At 42.6% G+C, this 24,218-nt stretch overlaps 1 protein-coding gene across 4 annotated transcripts in view; it reads right to left on the reverse strand.

Moving 5' to 3' along the window:
• The window catches only part of fcho1 (FCH and mu domain containing endocytic adaptor 1), a 63,381-nt gene extending 42,974 nt beyond the window's left edge, over positions 1–20,407 (reverse strand). For 2 of the 4 annotated variants that reach the window (XM_080887649.1, XM_080887646.1), the window contains exons 1-2: positions 20,299–20,407; positions 4,448–4,498 (exon numbers count right to left, since the gene is read on the reverse strand). In XM_080887649.1, coding sequence (XP_080743775.1) covers positions 4,448–4,474 — 27 coding nt within the window. In that variant the 5' untranslated portion in view covers positions 4,475–4,498; positions 20,299–20,407. Of the gene's footprint in view, positions 1–4,447; positions 4,499–20,099; positions 20,247–20,298 lie in introns of those variants that run through there. The other 2 variants (XM_080887648.1, XM_080887647.1) reach the window with 2 other exon arrangements.
• Between the last annotated feature and the right edge of the window lie 3,811 nt (positions 20,408–24,218).

A 24,218-nucleotide genomic window follows, 5' to 3' on the forward strand; every position in this document is an offset into this window, starting at 1 on the left:
GGAAGTTACAAAAATGGACGCTTCATGCGGCCGTCTTGGAGAAATGCTCCCTCTCACCTCATGGAAACACTTGCATCAAGGATGCCGCAACAAATTTTTGAAGTGATCAACAATAACGTTTTTGTTTTTTAGGTGTGGTCCTGAACTGTTGATCAGCTGTAAAACGGCCTGTATCAGTTTAAGCGTTGTCGTCAACGAATCGCATGCTCAAAGAAATGTTTCGTCTCTCTCCCGTTTCTTCTTGTTGAAGCTCCACTTGGAACCTTGTTAACATCCAACCGTGCAAAATAAGACTTTTTTGCCATTTTTCAAGTGGTCTTAAACTTTTTATCGGGGCTGTAAAACGATGCTAAATGGTGCAACTTTGTAGGTGATGGCATCAAATCAAATGTAATATTTCGTTTATAAGCTGGGAACAGACTAGATTGAGTTTGTGCTGCGTCAGGACTGTGAGGCGCAGAGGCACAAAATATATGCAACCTTCAAGATCACTGCGATTTGAACTTGTTTGAGATCAATTTGAAACCTTTTTATCTTTAAGATATCAAACTCACAAACTTGCCTGTCGGGGTGACGACAATAGCCCATATTTTACATCATCATTTAAAAAAACAAACAAACTGTAAAGCTTACTCAGTTAATCCATATTAGAAAATATACTTTGTTAAATAATAAATTATTTGAATTACATCAAAAGGAAAGAACAACAACAAACCATATGAAATTCTTAATTGGGAAGATTTAATGGCGACGTATTCTGCCAAAATTTAAGCTCCATATTTTGCTTTATTTTTGGACTTCAGTGAAGTAGCTCTGCATGATTCGCAGGTCCAAGTAATCCTTATTTATCTTCCTTATTCTGGGCCTTTGTGGAGCCGCTCGGTTCATCCACTGAAATAAACTATTTTAGCTTCTCTACCTTCGAGGCAAAGGGAGAACCAAGAGAATAAAAACTGTCTCAATCCTTTGGCACACTCGCAAAGTGATGACATCTGAGAGCCAGCAAACGAAATCAAAGCATACTGAAGAGATATTTTATATTCTATATACCTCGATGATTATTGCTAAGTGCGATTACGTTTCCTGGAACGATCGAGCGTGACGAATCCTTACAGAGAAACACATTCTGTTCCCAAGACTTAGCAGCGCCTTAATTTGCTAAGGATGCACTTAATTACAGCCGGTACGCTTCCTCCTGTGGACCATAAGCACAGCTTTCATTCAGTTAATGGGAAAGGACAGAGTGCTATGAGGAGGCTTTGTGAGTGGCTGTGAATGTTCTTGAGCCAAACAAGCCGAGGCTCTGTGTGTAGCTCGTCCCCGAGTGGCTGTGCTGCCTAATTAACTAGAGAGTGGTTTGTATTTCAAAGCCATTTGGCTCTGAAAGCAGGCTGAATGGGAAATATGTAAAGACACACAAGTACGTCACCTCATTTGTTCTTTAGATTTTGCTTTTCTACTTGCCTGGCTGTAAATCTGCAGTTCTATGTTCAGCACAAACACACAAAGACAATCGACAGCTCATATTCACCAGTAAAGAAAACACGAAAGCAAAGCAACACTACAGCTGTAAGAGACGGACAGATGAGCAGGAGAGGTAATAACAGCTGCTTACAGTGGGCTCAAGTTCAATAAATCATCATTAGGGATGGTACTGATAAGATTTTCACGATTCCATTTTCGAATCTCTTTAACGATTCGATTCTTTATCGATTCTTTTTTAAAAAGGAGAACACTAAGGTCGATCAGCTCAGAACTTTGTTTTTTATCTTCTCTTTGAACAAGATAGAAATTTAGGAGTAACATGGCCTTACAAACCCAGCAGTGAGATCTTAAGAGATCCAGCCTACGGCTCTTCAATGGGGTGTCACAGGGTCCCCAGGAAAACAAAATGTAAATGTAAAATAATAAAATAAATATTCTTCTGTAGCAATAACAAAGTATAACATCAATTATTCTGTAGCAATTACACAAGAATATCCAGTAATGTCCCTGCCTACAATTAAACACATTCACTTACTGAAAATCATCTGCTGTGGCAAATGGGTGCAAACCTTTGACCACAAACTGAGTCACTGCTCGGTGACGTTCGTCTATCCTGGCCTGAAAGGAGACGCTACCGGCAGACTGCAGCGAGAACTGCCAGCATCTGAGCCAGACTCTGTCTGTCTCTCTCATCATGGTCACTAAATGCACAGTAATGGTTTTGTAATAAGGCAGATCACGCTAACATAATATGCACTGTTGTTGATTATTGACCTGCCGCATTAACGGGAGAGGACGTGCAAACGTTACCGCTGCTGCTGGTTGAGATTCACGAGTCCGGAGCGGAATTAAAAACACGACATTCATTTAAGGTCATCGCGTGTTTGTGAGCAAATGCTTTTGCATGTTCGTAGTGTTTCCTCCCTTAAATGAAATCTCTACTTTGCAAGTATTGCAAGTTGCCCTGTTGTCATCCGTTCTCGTAAAGTAAAACCAAACTTTTGAGCGTTTGAGCCGCCGTGTTTCCTGCCAGGTAAATGACGCTCCGCAACGTGGTGACGTCATTCGGGGCGACTGGAATCGATAAGGGAATCGTTTGTAAAAATGGCAAACGATTCCAAGGAATTGAGACAGTGGGAACCGGTTCTCAACAAGAACCGGGTTTCAATACCCATCCCTACTCATCATGGGGTGAAGTTCAATGACGAGGTTCTCAAACTGCCTCAGTAATAAGGCTGCATGCAAAAATAAAATACTGTTTAATACCAATATACAGTTTCCAAATATGGGTGGTGTGACCGCACAGAGATTCCAACCATCAGCAAAAACCAGCTTCCTCTGAAGAATCACTTGCACTGAAACATAAAACAGACAACTGACTACTAAGTCAGTGATGGGAAATGAGGCATGATAGGAAATAAGGGGTGTGGCTACAGTTAACTATACTACTGGACTCCCCCGTCCGTGCAGGTTCTCTGGAGCTATAAATTAGTGGCTTTAGATGGGTCATTTTTCTTTTCTGGCCCTAAACCGCATGTCGGCTCAATGAACTAAACTTCGAGAGTCTCTGTTATAAACTGTGTCTTCTGCACCTTAATTGAAAGTCTGGAAATATTAGTTCAATGTGCAAAACTTTTCTGTCTGTTAGGCCAAAAACTAGGGCACACCTGAAATAGATGTACTAGGTAGGCTGGGACAGAAGCAAAGAGGAGGACAAAGAGAGAAGGAAAAAGCTGTCAGCTGACAAAGTCACAGAGGCATGTGGGAGACTTTCACTCCTGTGCTTCGTACATTGGTGTAAGACTACTAATGAGGCCGTTATTCACGGAGAAATTAAGCCAATTAATGCCATAATTAGTCATACTAGTTTTTTTAATACTTGCAAAACCGAGTGTAATCTAACCCGAGCTTATGAATCCTTTCGCTGTCAGGCTTTTAATTACCCTGTTTTTTCCTCTTACATGTCATGTTAGAGGATGATTCATGACATGATGTATAGTTAGTGGCGGTGAACACACAAGGCGAGACGCTGTAAACACCTGGCACCGGCTCGGGGAATCTGTTAAACGAAGCGTTTGAGTTTTTGTGTTCGCACAGTTGTGGTTCGCAAACAGACACAAGACCTAGATTTTGGAGGACTGCACGGGAGCACGTCTGTGGGCGACTTTTGCCGCTTGTTATCTGAAGAGAGACGTGTCCACAGACGCCTGCACGTTAATTTCTGTGTGCAAAGACAGATACGGGTGAAATGTGAAGACTGAAGGGAAATAACATAACTGGACTTTTCCTTTTGCAGCATTTTTTTGCATATAAAAATATTCAGGTTCCCACCAAAGATTTTGGATTTTGATTTTCCACCAACAGATAAATCGCCAGGACTGGGACAAACATATTTATAGCTACTTTTTTTTTTTTTTTTTAAAGTGGGTTTGAAAAGCTTTTATTTTTCTTTATAAACCAGCCAAAAGTAAAAGGAAATGCAGAACAGATGAAAAGAAGTGACAGGGAGAGTCATTCAACTTGCAATCTCTGACATTCACCAGAAAAATGTGTTTTTTAAATAAAATAAGTTTCCTCAAACCAAGTTGCCAAAAATCACTGATGCCCATCAACAGCATCTGCCACATAACAGTTATTTTAAATACATAAAGTCTTAACATAATAACTAGTAACTGCGAGTTAAAAGCCATTCATCACCATCATCTCAGCCTAGAAGCAGAATTTAAATGAGACTGCTTGAAAGCTGAGATCTAAATAAAAGACTGGTATCTATTGGTAACAAGCACTTCCTGTTTGTACCTGATGCACAACAGAGAGGCACGACTGTCTGTGGAGAATATGAATGAGAAGCTGGGTCAGTCATAGCTGTGATCCAGCTACCACAGGTGACCAAGTTCAGTTAGAGATCTTTGCACGTGCCCTGCAGCGTTACTCCATTTAAAGAGGTTTTCAAGACACTTACCCAGAAGTTGTTCTGAAATAATGCCATCTTCACTCAGAACGTCACAGCAATCTGTAAGAAAGAGGGAGAGCCGCATTAGAGAAAAGTGTGACGTCTAGATTCTCTCCCCCCCTTCTCTCCACATGCTGGAGAGGAAAATGACCCAGAGGATGTTTTGTAACTCTATAAAATGTGGAAATGTCAAAGATTCTCCTCTGCCCTGTGACAAACTATCAAAGTGTCAGCAAAACGCATGTAAACGATTTCAGCAAAGTCCAGCTTTGTAGAAACTCTTGAGACACTTTGAGCGTAGGAAGGGAACTCCTGAGGGAGAGCAGAGAGGAGCTTCACAGATGACTTCAAAGGATAAATTCAGAGAATGAAGGGAGGAGGGGTGACACGGGAGAGATGGGGGAGGAAAGAACAGGGGAGGAGAGAGAGAGCGATCGATGGAGTGAACGAGGCAGAAGAGACCAAGGTAACCTCCACGGAAAGAAGAAAAAAAAAGACGTGCATGTGCTGCACTTCATCGCAGCACAGCTACTGGTGCATTTAGGTTTGAACATGCATGCAGCAAACACTCTGCTTATCTGCTCAACATTTCTGGATTGCAACAGTTTATTACAATTTATTACCGACACACAAGCCCTGTCACACATGCCAACGCACGTCTGTGCGAGCGGTCGAACAGGAAAATCAAAGATCGCACGACATCAGAACAACATGTGACCCCCATCGCCTCAGAGCTTAAAACGACTTGTCGTGCGTCCAGCGTTTTCACGAGAGGTGTATTTTTAATTTGCTGGTGACAGGAGGAAGTGCACTGCAGCAGCAGAGCAACATGCACCTTTTAAGCCCCTGCATACACAATTATATCAAAGAAACACAAACACTTTAATGCAACGTGTACACAAAGCATCCTGCCCTTTGCAAGAGAATCCATAATGGGGCAAGAGTTTCCCCAGGGCTCACGCAGGGTTCCTGTTATCTGTTATTCTGCTGACTGTGTGTGTGTGTGTGTGTGTGTGTGTGTGTGTGTGTGTGTGTGTGTGTGTGTGTGTGTGTTGACAACAGCCCTCTCCTTCTATTGGCACAGATTCAGCTCAGTCCTGGTGACCTGGCATAAGACAACAGCCACACATGCAGAAACCAACACAGCAAGCCCTAGAGTGTGCATGCACACACACACACACACACACACACACCTGAAACTCCTCACACCTCAGTAATTAGCTCAGCAGCAGGACTGGAGGCCTGCAGACAGCTTTGTGTTGGGCAGAGGAGGAGAGCCCACAGGAGGGACGGAAATACTGCGGAGCAGCAGCTGCACGACTGATATCAATGCTTAGTGTATCGATTTCCAGCGAAACTACACTTTGCCAATATTTTCATATCTGCTGTACAGTGTGGAAACCAAACAAACTCCTGAAGATGATTAATGACCGACTACTGCAGCGCTGCCACCGTAAGATTCATCATCTTTGGCCTTTAATATGGGCGGAGTCAGCGGTGGAGGTCATACACCAGCACATCAATCAATTTATTTAATAAAAACCCAACAACTTCTCGTCAGTACCTCAAATGATTATCACTGGCCAACCTCGATATTTATAAAACGATATCCTAACCTTTCAGAGAAATGCTGGTCCTCGTTGTCAGAATATTTTAAAGGTTTTAACCCACTACTAATAAATCCTGCCTGAGCAGATTTCCACGGCAGCCGTGCAGCGGGACGGCAGATCTGACCAGAGCACCAGATGGTTTTTAGGCAAGCAGAAAGGGGGGCAAAGGGAGCACACCAGATAAAAACAGACGCGTCACAAAGACACCGAAACCTGCTCGTAGATCTGAGTTAATTACATATACTTTTAGCTCTAATCCTCACAGTCCTGACGCAGCACAAAGCAGAGGCACAAAGACACCATACCCACGGTGCTGGCATGTATAGAAGTAGCTGACATCCAGCATTCTCCGCCTGGTTCCAACTAAACGTTGAGCTGAAATCAGCTCTGGGGCAAACAGAGCCCTGGGAAGAAGTGGGACACTCTGTGACCCTGATTCCTCAAACTCCAGATCATTTTTTATTCAGGAAATAAATGTGGGCGCAGTTTTTGGTCCTGCCATGTGCAACATCTACTGACTGCTCGCACAAGCAGCGAACATGCTGAAACGCGTTATGCACCGATTAAACGCTTGACATTTGGAAACGTGAGTTGCTGTAATGTCACAGTGTGGGTGTGAGACTCACGCCTGACACTTTCTTATGACATATCGATAAAGTTTCACTGATCGCATCTACTGAATGCGTCGTGTTGAGCAGGGTGCAGCACCACCGGACCCACCCGGGATTGAAAGCTGCCGACTTGTACAAACACTTCTCAGTTTCTCTCCAGACTGTAGTGAAGCTTGGAGAAAGTAAGAAACAACCAGAAACAGAGACCGTTTGCCTTCACAGTAAAAGCTGTGCACACATTTCAAACTTTTATTGTGAAGGTGAGCAGACACCGTTTCTGGTTGGCGTCGCACTTTTCGCAGTTTCAATGCAGAATAGCGAGTAGTTTACGAGTGTCTGCAGACACGTCAGCATCTTCCGTGCAAAATACAGGCAACTCCAGGAGTCTGCTGGCAACCACAGCGATCGCAAGGTTTTCAGTGCAGCACCGTACACAAATCATTTCACACTAGTCACTGCGAGCAACCTCCAGCAACCACTCGTCAACTATTCACAGCTTGCAAAAAATTCACTGACCAGTCTTGTGTCCACTGTGGGCGGGGCCTAAACCTTAGCTTTACCTGACCATGTCAGTAAGAAGGCAAAAGTCCTCTGTGTCCTCTCGAGTGACTTATATTACTGGATACTAGTAGGACTGTAGAGTACAGTGAGAGGAGGTACAACTGTGCACCCTCCTCAATAATGGTTCTAAACCTAAAAATCATATAAATATATAAGATCATCGCACGTTTATAACATTTCACTAATGAAAAGCATGCTGGGTAATGCTAGGCAGTCAGGTAGCACGACAGTCTGTGAACAGCTGAGCAAACTGTAGCGGCAGATCAACAGGAGACCAGAGATGGATCAAAGAAACTTGTGACAAAGACAGGAGCTGCGTCTGCTGTCTGCAAGTTCCCCGGCTTTATAAAATCAGACTCTGGCATCTCGTCCACAAACGCCAAGGGGAACGAGGCGAGGCAAATCTAACGGATGTTTTTCCTGACAGAGCGACGTGTCCGTGTGAAGTTCTGCTGTGGAAACATTGACACCAACGGGCCAAATGTTTTCTGTTTAGCAACAAAAGAAGCCACCTGTCAAGGACCAACGTTGTAGTCATATGTCGAACAATCATGTGGTTTTATTTTATTTTTAATGTTGCCATTAAAGAGCGTTATTATTCCACACAGTCCTTATACATTTATAAAAGCTCAATTATGCAGAAATCATGTTAATTCTAACCTCCTTCGACTTTATGAAGCAACAGTCTTAAAAAATACTGTGATACAAATTTTCTCATAGTGTGAAACACTAAAGTTGGGCCACAGTTTCCAAGTTTTTTCCCCTCAACGAACCAAACTTTGTAGAATATGAATGTTTGGTCACTGATGCCGAGGTGATATTAGGTTAAATATTAGGCCGCTGGATCTGCAATAGTCAAACCAAACTAACAGCAATATCACGATCTGCTGCATCCAATATTTTTAATTTATTTGTGTTAGTGTTTTATTATCTTGGAGGATTGCACCAAAATATGTGGCAAAATTCAAAAATAGGCAACGGTGCTCATGTTCTCAGATTCCTTCAATCTCGTCCTGCTCTTTGGGACAATAAAGGTGGCTTAACCTCCTGAGACACGAACTCTTCCACAGCAGCAGTTTTAATTTCTCTTTGATATTTGGGCTGATTGGGACCTGATGAATGTAAAAACAAAGAATTACCAGATTTATTTTTTTTACCTAATTTTTGTTTCTAAGAAAAATGAGAGCCACATATGAGGATACTCGTTTACAAGCTTGATAGAACAGTAGCAGCATAACGTCCTCGTAACTGGATATCAGGCCCATGTAGAGCAAAATTGAGTATTTTGGTCTAAATGACCCAAAATGTGATGTAATAATATATAAATTAACAAATATTTACTCTGAAAATTGGACTGATTATCCACCAATTAAAAACGCACTGAAACCGTTTACATGCCTTTTTCTGAGAAACATGCGATGAAATTATTTTTAGAAATGTTTTTTTGGCAGAACTTCAAACGGCCTTTCATCGGCATCAGGTAATTCTGTTTTCTACACACCCGATCAACCCTTATTTTTGGCGTTGGCACTGCAGGCCGAAGACGAGCAGATGCAGAACGGCAACACAGGCAATGCAACTAAAACTAAACACGAGGAGGAAAATATATCTTTAACAGCCACACAGGGAGGAAATGCAGCCTTATCAATTAAAAACACTCTAACCTCGTCTTCTGCCACCCTCACACTGCCTGACAACACGCAGACGGCTGCCATGAAAAATTAGGCCTTTAAAAAGCAGATGGGAAGGAATGAAATAAGGTCTCATACAGGAACAAGAACTACCCACAGCAGGATATAAATGATGCATCCTCTCCGCCCATACTAAGCATTTCAGTTTTTATTTCCTTTCCCTTTGCCAGCGATGGCTCTACTAGCAGACATCTCTCTGACAGGAGGGAGGAGGGAAGGAGGGTAAGGGAAGGTCAACCCAAACTCCCGCCTCCTCACCACCTCCACCTGCCTTTCTCCTTCCTTTGCTTGAGAGGACAGAGGAACGAGTCCCCACGTGTCTCCTCGCGCTTTCAGACACCGGCATCCTCATCTGGCTCAAAAAGCAAAATAAAAATGGAACTGGGTTAAATGTAATGACACAGTTGAGCATAAAATAAAGATGCCCTGCTAACCTCGGAGGAGGCGCATTTGTCACAAGCTCTGGGAGCAAAGCAGGTGTTAAAAAACGAGGCAAAGGAACAGAGGAAAGGAAGAAAAAGGACACGTAGGCAAAGTGTGACTAAAAGATAAAACAAACGAGCCACAGCACAGAGTCGGATCGGTGAACAAACCTTCGAACAGCTGAAGGACGGGAAGGAAGCAATCAGTAAAGGTGTCAAAATGATGCTTTTCATCATCTATTAATACCAAACGAGTTGTACAATCAGAAACAGAAACCATTATAATCTCTGAATACTGACGAGACTTAATAACACCGGCTTTTAAACTGGACGAAATGGGAATGACAGGAAAATGTTGTCTCGAAAATAATCACCAGAATTATTTCTAATGAACAAATGCGTGAATTCATTTGCCAGAAACAGCAGTCAGTCTTACTGCTGTTACCCAAGTGCAGATGTGAGACGCAGTGTGAGAGAGGACATGGGCAGGCGGACCGAACTGATGAAGCGACCGGCGTCGGCTGCACTGCGGAGCAGCTCCGCTGTCCTTCGCTATCAGTTTTAAACCTGATTTGGTGAAGTGTGGAGGAGAGCTCATTTTGTGTCACCGCCACCAACAGACTCCAGCACTGCTCTGCCACATCTGCCAATGGGATGACTCACTACTGAGGACAGTAATTTAGAGCGAGACATCAGTGTGGGCGTAGGAAGGGAACTCCTGAGGGAGTTGGGGCACTGACCTGTAAAATCGAGTTTCATTACAAAATATTCAGACTTTGGATTGTATTTTTTCCCCACTTACTTTCTTCATCATTGCTAACAGAATGACACGTGGAATGGGACTACATGTTATATAAGCACCGAAGAAACAACTCATTAACTAATCAGCTAATACCAAAAATTATTTCCTCGCGTAGTCTACCACCTTTAGGGCCATGTGAGCTGTAGCCTAAGCAGAGAAACGCAGACTTTAGCAGCTCTACTCTGTGAGGCTGACATATAAATTGACCACTTTGCTTTTATACTCAGCTACCTCTTCAGCACAGTCCGTCACTGCTGAATCACACCAAACCATCTATGATCCATCACCCACAAACAAGAACCCGAGATACCGAAACTTTTGCCGCCTTTCTGCCGCTGAGAACCACGGTTTCAGACTTGGAGCTTCTAAATTTCATCACCAACACCTCACACTTGGCTGCAAACTGCCCCAGTGCTAGCTGGAGGTCTCTGTCTGATAAATCATCAGCAAAATGTAGAGAGGTCATCCCAAGGCCACCGAAGCAGAAACCCTCTGCTTACTGGCTGTGCCTCGAAATTCTGTCCACCAAATCTTCGAGTGGACAAAGAGTTGGCCCGGTCTCGCACAACCACGTGAAAAGTGCATTATCCCCCCCGGATTGAAGGAATCTCTTCTCCAGCACCCTGGCAAAGACCTTAAAGGGAGGCTGAGGAATGTGAGCACACGCTCAGATCCTCCTTTTGTTGTTACAATGTTACAGAGGAGTGTCAACCAGGACAGCTCCATGACATCCAGAGGCAGAACAATTACTGATCAAAAGAACTTTTCACATTTCTAATGGACGCACAGCTACAGAGGGACATTTTTAATTTAACATGAGCACTTTGACTTTTCAACACTAAAAACGGTCGAAATTGTCTGGTGCATTTGCTTTTGTAGGTTGAGTTTCAGCTTAAAACAAATTGCTCTGAGAAATAATAATTAATTTGGGAAGTTTTCAACAATAGTACTACTACTTTTACAGACAAGAACATTTATCACAGCAGAGACACTGATACACTTCTCTTGATTGATGGACAGTGGGGGGGGGGCTCTGTGAGAGGAGCGGTTCCTGTTTTAAAACTGCAATGAGACAGAAGAGACCCAGAAAGCTGCTCCGATACTCAGCTATACAGATGCATTCACTCTTTGATTAGCAGTTTAACAGTTTTCAGCTGTGCTGACCTGATAAAAAAAGGCTGTTTCCAATGATCAGTTATGATATAAACACGATAAACTTGGATTATGTTAAAGAGTCTCTGTAAACAAGAGTTTCATTCATAACATTTCTGGTTAGTTTTACTGTAGCATGCTGCAGTACTGCTGGGCCTGTTGATGCTGCAAACCATGACATTCAATGCTTTTATAAGGCGTTGTATGAACGCAAGTACGCAACACATATCACATTATAACACGATGATGTTATAAGATGCCTCATTCAGCTTTTGTCGATATAAACGAGACGATGTTGTGAAATTAAAATGGCATAATGCAAAAAAACCAACATGTCGCTAAAAGCTTTCTGACAGAACAACTTTGCTTCTCACTTCTCTTCTTCTGTCCTACAGCAGCTCTGATGTGGAGGTTTTCCTTGGTGAATTATCACGCAGACTGAGTGCTCACACCCAAAATGGTAGGGAGCTGTCGCAACGTCACTGTTTGCATGGATGATGGGCCCAGAAAATGTACCAGTGCCAAGTTTGTAGCTCAAATCCTGATTGTGTCGGAGGAGATTGTGGACAAAGAAACAAACAGAGAGAGATTTCCTGTTTTACAGTAAGGATAACAAGAATAATGAGATGACTAAATGACCACAAACCTTTGCACGATACAGTCTATGACAACAATATATTTACGAGGGCGAACCCAAAAGTAAGGTCTCCTATTTTTTCCTGAAATAAAACAACTGTTTATTTTCTATCATATTTGCATCATTTTAAAGGTTGAAGAATTATTTATTTTCGGTCGATCATTTTTGTAAACGCTGTGACAGTTTTAGGATGCCGCTATGACACCAGGCTGTAAACTCTCTACAACACTTGCAAAGTTTTTTACATCCATGCATAGCTGTCCGTATACTTCCATTAACTGTCAATGAATTTCAACCGCTTCATCACCTTTTTGGTTCAAAAATCAAAATAACTGCGCGATGTTCCATTTTCAAGATTGAGCATCCCAGCGAAGCCGCGCATGCTTGTTTGGGAGGAAGGACCAATCACAACAGTGGGGCCAACAGCCGTACGAACAGTTTCTCTACGTCTTTGGAGACCTGACTTTGGGACTCTCCTCGTACTTCTGAGAAACTTAAACCAAAAAAATATTTCACGTCTACTTGAAAAAACAAAACGAACTTTTCGTAAGTTCATCGTTGGACCGACTGCTTTAACTTTATGAGTCTAATAATAAACATTCAAGCAAATGACGTGCTCGGATGCTGGGCCGCCTTCAGGACTATTAGGATTTGTTGCAAATGGAAAATGTATGGGCATTAGTATTTCAGCATGCCGGCTTAATCTCTGGCAATTTGCAATGAGCGTTTTCATGTCTTGCTGATATCCTTTAAACAAACTCATTAAAGTGACTGATCACAAAAACAAAACAAAAACAGACAGCCGGGCTGCTTCTTGAGGCTGAAAGATTGGATCAATTGTCCACATGAGACCGTGATCTTACAGACGTACAAAATCCTCTTGGTGATTCATTGCTGGTCTATTATAAGAAAACATGATTGCTACAATTATAGACAACTACCTCAGCACCCACAAATTGCTGCCCACCAAACAAATGAGTCAACAAAAGTGTGCTAAAGCAGAGCCTGAACCCAACAATCAGATCGCTGTCACTACCGTGACAGAATTACACCCTGTGTTTAATGACGAAGCCACACTGTGCACAGCTATTCTCTTACAGTGACAAACGCTGCTGAACGTATGCACAGGCAACGACCGAGAGCAGAAGAGAGAAGCGGAGAGACGGCAAACACAATAAACAGGAGGAAAGCAGCGAAAGAAAAAGCAGAGTGATAAACACAACCCGGGCTGTCAGCTCCCCATTGTCCCGGCCTGAATGCGCTTTTGTTACTGCAGCACACAGCTCCAGTCGAGTCCAGTCTATGACAACGTGCCAGGCGAGCATCACTTCTAAGCTTGGCACGACCAGCTGCGTAAGGCCAGAGCCGCTCATCGAGCGCTATGCACGGCTAGAGAAGATGGCGTTTTTATTTTTGTTATATTCACATTAGGGGTGGGGGGAAAAAATCGATACTGTGTAGTATCGTGATATTTTGTTTGCTAATAATGTATCGATACAGGGACGGCAGAAATAGATATTTTGTTACAAAAAGGTTTTTGTGCTCTGACTTCAGAGCATGTTGATCCTTTTTCTGAGCAAGAATCCTGACACTGTCCAAATGTGTTTAACCTTTTTTTGGCAGCAATAAACATGACAGTTTACTTATTTTAATTTAAGACGTGTTTTATTTTAATTACGTTTAAAACTTTTTTATTTAATGTAAAATTATATTTTGTTTTAATTTACTTTCAAATTCTTCAGTTGCTGAAGGGGCTGCATAGTTTTCATATTGCATAGTTCAGAATAGCTATAATTGTACCAGATGGTTGCATTCAGTTAAGTTGGACTAGACTGTAATACAAACCGTTCAGTTTGTCAACAATAAAACTGAAATGAGAGAAAGACTGAGTGCGAGACTTTGATATTAGATAAAATGAATATTGATAAAGTTTACCTTTATGTACAGAATCTGAATATCGCAAAATATTTTTAAAAATTGCAATAATATCGTATTGTGTGTTAAGTATTGTGATAATATCGTATCGTGGGATGTATGGTGATTCCCACCTCTAATTCACATACGGCGTTCAGGAAGTGCTCTTTAAAAGGACAGCAGTGGAGGTGACAAGACGACTCTTTGAAGGGTAAATTAGTCAGAATTGAGTCATTTTTGCTTCTTTATAGCCTAAGGTTGCAACGAAAAACAAAGAAAAGCAGCAAATCTTTACATGTAAGAGTATATCTTAACTTAAAAAAGCTTTGTCTATCAAAAAAATAAAGATGTATATAAAACCAGTACTACTGCTGCTGGGAAAGCATCTAGAAACACTTTGGGGACATTTATCAAAAGAAATGCGAGTCCTCTACTACAGCGGTCCCCAACCCCCGGGCCGTGGACCGGTGTTGGGCCGCGAGAGTTGAGGCTCGGGTGTGAAATTTATGGTTTTCAGGGTTTTTTAACGTTAACTCCGTTTCCCTGGGTCTTTTGCCGCATTGTAGTTGCGCGTCTTATTTTGAAAGAAATATTTACCCGTTACCATAGCGACCAGAGAGCATTAAGGGGCAGAGAGGAGGACGTTACTGTCAGTGTTGTTGGCACATTTCAGGTGGACGCTGCTAATAAAGTTACACAATTGCAAAGTGAATTCGCCTTTATTGTTATATTTACAAAATACCACGGTTTTTGTCGTGGTCATTTTATGTTGTTGTATTTATCCGCGACACCTTAAAGGCCGGTCCGTGGAAATATTATCTGACATTAAACCGGCGCAAAAAAGGCTGGGGACCGCTGGTCTACTATGTACCCGGTATCACACTCGCAAAGCACGTGAGACTTGGTAAGATTAGGTGACATGGTGTAATATTCCTTTATATTGCAAACTGTACCAGTTAAAGCGCACATATTACAGGTGTGGTACTACGCTCAGTCATCTGAGACCAGTCCGGGGTGTCGGGTGATCTTTAAAGAATAGTCCAACAGTCCCGGTGAAAACCAGTTATTTTGTCTTGGATTACCACTCCTTAAATTGTTTGTTTTGTTTGATCAGCAGCTAAAAACATATTTACAGTATCAGGTACAGGAAAGAGTAAATTCCTCCTCCTGCAACCAACAACTTTTAGTTGTACTGCTCGACACGTTTCTTCATTAACGGAAAAATGAAACATTTTAAACCACCACCACACATAAAACAGCCCAATAAATACACTTGTATTACTCTAAACTACATGAAAAGACAACCTGTCACTGACTCAGAGTTTCCCTTCTGGTGGCTGATTTTAGTTTTAATCTGAAGTAATTAAAATAATCTTAAATTGAAGTCACTCTCCGTGTTCCTGTCATTTATTTTAATTCAATGCTTCTTCTCGCTCTGCTGAGCGCTCAGAAACAGACCCGGGCGAGAGCCGAAGGCGCGAGCTCAGTCCTCCATCCTGCCTCGGGACCCTCCCATCTGCTACAAGAGGAGCTTGGCTGGACTCGCTCGTGACCTCAGGCACAGGTCGTGGTTTTAGATACATTTTTTATTTTATTTTAATCTTGCTTTCATTCAAATTTCTTACATGTAACTCCAACTGCTTTAAAAGTATACAATATTTTACATAAAATATTTTACTGTAAAATAAAGAGCAGCTCAGAACTGAAAGTGTTCTCTTTATTACAAAAGAGCTTCACTCGACTGTTTCCTGTCTCAAGGTCTTGCCCTGCTTGGCAAAGACAAGGGAAGGCCTTGCGGTGCTCCAGCCTACATATGAAAACACACATGTATAATTGATCGTGTGGCTCTGTGTGCACATGAGCATTTTTGAAAGGTCGAGCCGAAGGACTGTTCAAACAGGTTAAAGCATCAGTTCAGTGCAGGCATCTGGTGCTTCCAAATTAAAATGCAGAACAGGGAGCTCTTTTTATTTGTCCTCTTCTGCCTGCAGGAGGAAATACCAGGTTGTAACGGAGTGTATGTGCTTCAGTAATTGGCTGTGTGCAGCAGGTGAGAGAAAGTGCGAGTCAGCAATGTTTGAGGGAGTCATGAGAGGTTCGGGTACTTTTTCACTGCCTGTATTATCTTCTCAGGTGGCCGGCTTACTCACTCGCTGTGGCTGCATAGATAATGACCAGTAACTACTACATATCTCACCTGGAATGATCCCTAGGTGCCCATGCTTTTGGTCTCCCACAACAATTTTACTGCGTTTGCTGTGCTGTTACACTGCAAAATACACAGAGACACTGGGAATCCTACAAACGAGGCTCATCTCATGCACCACCTTCCTCAGATAACATTAGCGGAGCAAACATTCACTAAATCGGCTCAAACAAAAAAACGTACAACACACTTATCTGGAAAAAGCGACCTTCTAATTCAGAGTAAACTAACGGCTCAGTCACGCGAGTGCAAGTGGGAGAGCAGCCTCCCTCCACCTACACAAAATAAATAGATACATAAATAAAATAGAAATGATATCTGCCTGATTTCTTCACATTCTCCAACCAACTGCAACCTGTGGTGACCTCGTGTTTGTCCCAAGCTTGAGGGTGCTGCACACTTATGGCCCCTTTTGATTAAGTCAGTTCGATTCCATCTTATTTACATGGTGGCAAATCAGAACAACAGTTGCCTCAAGGCACTTTATAGTGTAAGGTGAAGATCAACCCCCCTTGGGGAAAAAATTTGGCAAAACTGGGAAGGAAAAACTGCCTTTCAACAGGAAGAAACCTCTGGCAGAACCAGGCTGGTGAGAGACGGGACAGAAATAAATAAATAAAAAGGCAATTACGAGGGGATTGCACGAATAATGGTGTCTGACTTGGACCGAATGCAATCAGTCTCAGAGACAGAGCTGAAGATTTTCAACACTTACTGTCTAAATTGTAAGATGCATAGATTGTCAACATGTTGCCATCAGTCTATAGCAGGGGTAGGCAACTCCAGGCCTCGAGTGCCGGTGTCCTGGAGGTTTTAGATGAGTCCATGATCCATCACAGCTGATTTAAAGGGCTAAATGACTCCTCAGCATTTCTTGAAGTTCTCCAGAGGCCTGGTAATGAACTAATCATTTGATTCAGGTGTGTTAACCCAGGGTGCGATCTGAAACCTGCAGGACACTGGCACTCGAGGCCTGGAGTTGCCTCCCCCCGGTCTATAGGAATCACCTCAAGCTAGCTGATGTTACTCTGCTTATATTCCCATAGAACAGGAAGGTTAATCATCATATTGGAAAATGTTAAAAATCCCAATAATATCATATTGTGTGGTGTCTGGTTATTCCACCTCTTGTAAATACAGAAATCACCTGTTAGCCAACAGCTCTCCAAACGGTCCTGTAATGATCAGTCCTGGAGCACCACTATGTGAATACATCAGGGCATTTTTATATCCAGCGGTCAGTATTAAGTGCTTCGCTTAGCAGCAGTACGTAATATTTAGACAAAACAAACAACAACAAAAATAAATAAACAAATAAAATAACTGTGAAAGGACTAAATGTAGCAACACAGCTGGTAAGTTGGCAATGACGAGAAGAACTCGCGTTGCCAACTTATTCACTGTTCAGTGACATCAGTGAAGGAGACGGAGCCAGGCAGACCAGCAGAGACGGTTCGTGTGAATCCCAGACTTAAAATCACGAAAAGTCAAATATTTTATACGTGGAAAACACAACAGTGGCAGAACTGTGTCACCGTACAATATTTATCCATCTTGCACAGCACCTGTCCAGCACTCAGACAGACTTTCTGTCTTCAGCTGCTCCAGAGATACTGCAAAGCCTTACCAGGCACGTAATAACATCTGTAGGTTTGTGTGCGTCTTGAAAGATGCAGTGTTTCCTCACGCACGTGTGCATGCACGCACACACACGCACGCACGCACGCACGCACGCACGCACGCACACGCACGCACACACACACACACACACACAGGCTTTTACGCTGAGTAACTTCGACTCATTGAAACACTTTTGTCCATCTGTCTCTGATTAACAGAATCCAAGTCTATGTGAAACTGAATTTTCAAGCGTGACCTTCACCTTGATCCATTAGGTGATGACTGTGTGCAGGGCTCAGTAAAAATCACACAATACTCAAGGATGAGTAACAATTCTGGTTAAAATTGGAAAAATGACACCTAAAACGACAAGTATGACCTTGACCTTCAACACAGAGTGAAGACTCCGTGGGAAGAGCAGAGATTCTTTGCAACCGCCGTGATATAAGCCTTCGTCACATAATCAGCTAAACATCAGCATCTTCACAAGCAACTACTCAACGAATGCCAACGTAGCTGATTTAAGACTCAATCTATGATGATGCCAGCAGTTTGACCGAACACAGTGCGCATGAATCTAGATATCATACCGACCTTAAGACTCCCAGAAAGAAACACACCGTCAATAACCAAAATAAACCCACAACATCAAACGGCCTAATAAAAATGACAAACTTAGACCGCATCGTCATTTATGTTGAAACCAGTATACGCGTCCTTCTACATCGAGATCAAACTTTTGGTCCATGTGCAATCAGATTTTTAGGCAGAGATCGGTGCGGGGGTGTGAAAACACGCAGCTTAGTGAGCGAATGAACAGCGAGCAATCAAACGCAATCCGTTCTAATGACGTCTGTAAACAAAAGAATCGAGAAAAGAAATCCATTCCTCCCGACGCTGCTGCATTATACTTTATTTAATGATAGTAAAACACCTCCTTTCAGTATTTTCTCTGCATCCCACTCACCCTGACTCAGAGTCAGGAGGAAACAGAACCTTCTCCTTGTAGTCAAGGCACAAGGGAGAGTGTTGTTTACCTCTCATATCAAAAGATCCCAGCAGCCTTCAACTCTCAACTCCTGCCACTTGGTTTCAAAGACACACAGAGAAAGACAGCTGTGCTACAGTCTGAGGTTGCAAACACTGCGGCTCACGCTATACATGCTTGCAAACTAACATAAAGTCATGGCGAGAATGTCTATCAGTCAAACGGGGATTTCCACACAATGGTTTCTTTGGTGCAACCAGACAGTGGTTGATTTGCACCTCAAAAGTGATGCAACAGAATTAAATGAGCCTTTACTTGCACCTGAAGGTGTTTCACATGATGCATTTCCAGAATCAAGCAAAGTGGATTCAAGGTTAGGCTAACACCACTCGAACTACCTTTATTTGACAGCAGTCAACAGAGTGACAGAGAGGACGTGGAGCGAGGGGGTGGACCTGATTTACATGTGGGTTTGCTTGTTTACCGACAATCAGGACATTATGAAACTGCCAATATGTATTTTTCTTGAGTTGAGACTGAGACTCACGACAAGCTCCAAACATTACACTCATTGTGAAACTCTGGGCCAACACAAACATTTAACATGATAAAGTAGTCATTTGGCCACCAGCTGATGCTGATTTTTGTCGGTCCAATATTTTTGTTATTTATCTCCCCATCTGTCCAGGAGAACTGCCAAGTGCTCTTGCTATCATATTTGCAGATAACCAATATGAGTATCAGCTGATTTCCATGTTCTGTTGATATCTTGCTGCATCTCTCAGTTTAGTGTCTTTGAAGCTACAAAACAGACATGCAAACTGAAATGTACCTCACAGCCCAGAGAATATGTCCATATTGCTTAGAAGTATTAGACGAATTCCCTCATATGTCTTTAAGTTAGGTGTCACTCGGTGAAGCCTGACACACTTCTAAGAACTGACAGAGGATATCTAGGACAAAACATCTGCAGTCAAGTCAGTGAAGCCCCACAGCGGGTGTGTGATCTGTGATGTCCAGCAGTTAAACCCAGGACTGGTTCTGATCCACCTCGCTGGTCACGCACATGCAGCTGATATTAGCAGCTGCTTTCAGGTTATCACAGACAGACCTGTACGAGCATACAGTATTTTAAACTCTTAAACGCCAGTACCAATACCGGCCTATAAGTCAAAGGTTTCCATGATTGCATAAACTTGTCTAGTAACAATCATCACAACGACAGACAACCTGCTTCAGCATGCAGGAAACCCCATCGAGCAGTTCAACTCCCAATAACAACCCTGTGGCAATAAATTCACTCAAATGACTGCAAAGTAGCATCACAGAGCAGAAACAGCCTCTCAGTGCGAGACAGGATATTAAACACATTTATGTTAGCAGGACCAAAAACAAAGTGTTTCTGCGGAAACATTAAGATAAAGCTCAGCTTCTGGCCATAGCTTACATTTTATACCCACGTACTTGTCTCACCCAAGTTTCTCCTTCAGCGTTAGCTGGATTTCCCTCGCTTCATATGTCAAACAAGCGTGTCTACTACTGCCCGATATTTTCAATAGCGGTGCACTAGCGCAGTCTTTCTAGGCTATTTCTGCCTGCAGAGAATGTCACAAAGGAAGGCAGGAGGAAAAGGAAGAACGTATCACCTGCACGGAGTTTTCAGACACAGCTTATCGTACATTTTCCATCCCCGGGCTTTCAGCGGACCCTGAGCGGTTTGACGTTAGTAGTAGAAATTCACCAGGCAGTTTCCAGTGTGAGCGCAAACTCCCTCCCAGCTCAGCGCTGATTGGCTACTCCTCCCTTCAATCAGAGAGGAACGCGGAGTAGGCATAGCAACCACAAGAAGGCGGGTTTAATAGTGTATACCGGCAGCCCATTGGATCACTTCTCCACAAAATCGAGAATATACAATTTAATAGGAACCTGAACCCTTTATGCGTTTGTACAACAAATTCAACGAACAACTGAAGCATTTAAACGCTGATCATTTCTGTCTTTGTTCTTCATTCTCCATCAGCGTCGCCTTTGAAACTTTTGAATGGGAAACGGTAAATATTACCACTCAGACACTTTTCTGTTTCCACAACAGATGTTGCAGCTGTTAATTTAAACCAGGGGCCTCAAACTTAAATGAGCTGTGGGCCCCTGCCGGCACTGTCTTCTCATTTGAGGGCCACTTTGGTGTTCAAGTAGTGCAAAGAAACAAACAAACAAGAAAAAACCCACAAATATTTCTGAAAATGTGGTGTTTTGGTTGTTTTTTTACATTTCAAATATTGTATAACAGGACAAAACTGCAAACATTTTACACACACCAGTACCTCATGCCCAATGAATAAAGCCAAATGCCAATATAGTGAAGTGGAACTTTTCTCGGGAAAAGCATGTTTGGGATGTGTCCACTTAGAAATTAATAATAATAATAATTGTAAAACAGAAATATCCTCTGGGTTTAATTCTTTCACCATGGCTCCTTTATTGAGATCAAACCAACATTTTAATTCATAAATCCACTGGGAGGTAACCTCCAAATTAACTTCCACGTATTCTCATTGAACATCTAAAGAACTTTCAAGTTAACTGCAATGTTATTTTCCCAAACTGGTTAAACAAATGAGAATTTTCCTAAGAGGTAGGCCTTAACCACGTCTATTTCTGTTGTTTTTGAAGTACCATATTCACTAGCTACCTGACTTTGGGAGAGACTACCCTCAGCAGTGCAGTGGGAAAGAATCAGGTGGAAAAATAGAGACTACTTTAATCAACCAGAGACATCAGGTACATCCGGGCATGTGCCCAGAATACCCACTGGATAATCTGGCCCAGGATACAAGAGTGAGTGTCTGCAGCTGTCTGTATAACATGGTGGCGGCTCTGCCGTGGTTTGGGGCTGCATTTCAGCCAGTGGTACTGGAGCGCTTGCATTAAAGCATTAAAACTGATGTAATTATGAATGCTGAAGAGTATTCTAAGATTCTGTTGCACCATCTGGAAAACATCTGATTGCCAACAGCTTAATTTTTCAGCATGACAATGACCCAAATACACTGCCAATGCAGTTATGCAGTCATAGATTGGCCTCCCCAGATCCCAGAGCTCAACATTATTGAATCAATGTGGATCATCTTGATCAGAGAACAGAACAAAAGTCAGACAACATCCAAAGAAGAGCTTTGAATGTCCTTCAAGAAGCCTGGAAAACTGTTCCTGAACACTACGTATACCAAACACTGACTCATACAGCCTTACTCTACTTCCATGGACGTATGCATATATTTCCACTATATTTCAAATCAATGCATCTATTTTGATTTTCATGGAAATGTAAAGAAATCAGGACTGGCTCAGGGCTTCAATCATTTATCATCTCATGTCACCATCAGAGTAAATCTTAGCTGTAGCACAGTTAATGATGTCTGTGATTTAAAAGAGAATATATTTTTTTTGTAATAAGAATTCTCTGCTCTAACTTTAACAAGTGTTTAAAAAAGCAGTGATTTACAGGTTTACTAGCCAGTAGATCATGAAATAAAGAATTAACCTTGAAAGATTAATTTTAAGACATTTCCAGCCTGAATGCATGAATGAGTGCAGCAACCAAAATATTTTTTCAGCGGGGCAGGTGGCAGAAATATATTAACCCTCATGCCAGCCTCCTAATGAAAATCAGATGGTGGAGACACTGACAGAAGGCTTTCAGCAGGTGATGGTTTCAGGCTGACTGACTGCGAGAAGGTAAAACGAGTGTTCTCCATCAGTTCCTCAGTGAGGCCTGTAAGATACACATGAAGCTGATGGAGAGGGTTAAAATAGCAGTAGACTGCTGATTTTTTTTCAAAAGATAAGGACACAACTTTATTATATAAACATTCAATACAGTTCTCAGGGTTAAAAATGGTATGAGGGTGTAGTTGTGTCTCATTTCAACACGGCCCACTTCTGCAATTAAAAAAAAAATCTACCCATAAATGTGAACTGCAAAAATGCAGGTCCAGACTCAGCATGGCACTGCTCACATGGGGTCTGTAATGTTTGTGCAGCAGGAGAAACGTTTGTCAAATTAAGCCGACTGCAAGCAAGAATGAGCCAAGCAGGGAGAGCAGGAGTTATTTTAATACACAGGTGTGTCCAGACCTGCTGAGAGATGCATCAGGGAACAGCAGCCCTTATTTCTGCGAGAGGCATGAAATGCATAAAAGTGTGGCGTTGCTTTGGTTGATGCCCTCACCACATGCAAAGCTGCTGCCACTCACTGCTGTGCACCTTCACTTGCCCTTTCTGGTGCTGTTATACATCAGACAGGAGCAGTGAGGGTTTCTCTGCTGGAGGCGTTGATGCTCGATTCAACGATTAGCGGTGCAATATTGCAATCCACACCGGGTGCAGGAGAACATCATGTCAAAAGCACTGAAGTGCAGCTCAGCTTTAATGTTAGAGTCAGTGCTATTTCCTGTGAGATGGTTAGATTAGATCACTTCCACCTTCACAGTTTGCACGAGTCGACAGCGAACCACAAAGTCACGGAAGATATTTTAAGATGTCTTAACGTGAGACATAATAAACAAAATGTACATCACGTCGGGCATTTTTCACGCATGTGTTGAGAGAAAGAGGATCTGCAGGATGCTGGCACAGAAGCTGTGCGATCGCTCTTTTTGCAAGCAGTGTGACTGCCATTTCCTCCTCTTCCATCTGCAAACACAAATGAAACGGGGGATAATTATCAGAGCCTTTAATCCCCGGCAAAATCTCACAAATAAAATGAAACGAGCTGTTGAATTTAATTACGTATCATCAATCCCTGCCACCTGTTGCTGTGTCTATTCTTATCCCGCTCGACTGTCGCTTCTGACACCGGCCGATGTGCTCTCATTTGTCTCCCTCTAAAGGCTCTTTGTGAACATGTCCTCACTCGTAACATTAGTACTCTTTAAAGGATATATTTAAAGGCGCTGGAACGATTTCAGATGGCACATAAGGGAGTTTCGTCACTTCATGGCCATTTTTCTTTCTGCTGTCTACCTAATTTGGTCTGTTTGAAATGGAGTTTAACAGGAATTGAACTGAAACAGACTCAAAGTGATGGCCGGACACACCGGTTGTTGCATTATTTCTTGTTTGTTTATTTTGCATTCAAATAGGATGCTGCTCTGCTTCTAGTATCTAGCGAATGAGGTCCACGGTATGGCCACAGGCTCTGCATCACCTCTCCTCCAGTGCTTCTCCCTGCTCCTGCTCTCAGCAGGCACTTTCAAATCAGCTTAACTCCTGCTTGAACAGGCAGGCAATTAAAGCTGGCGAGACAGAGGACGGAGACCACTGCTCAAAAAGCACACACAGACAAAACAAACCTTCTTTCCCCCTAAGTGGTCCTCCGAACTCCCCAGGAGACCCAGAGCGCTATCTATCCATCTGTGGTAATAAGTGCCTTGTGCCACGTCTCAGTGATATCATTGCCTTTGTCTGGCTGTCCCTCAGGGCTGGGATTGTGTCTCTCTGTGGGCCCTGTTGGCCTGTGGAGAGGTGTTGCAGAGAGATGGCTGCTCATGTCTGTGAAGAGGAA

This window comes from Rhamphochromis sp. 'chilingali', assembly GCF_963969265.1.
Source record: "Rhamphochromis sp. 'chilingali' genome assembly, chromosome: 7".
In the NCBI taxonomy this organism is placed as follows: Eukaryota; Metazoa; Chordata; class Actinopteri; order Cichliformes; family Cichlidae; genus Rhamphochromis; species Rhamphochromis sp. 'chilingali'.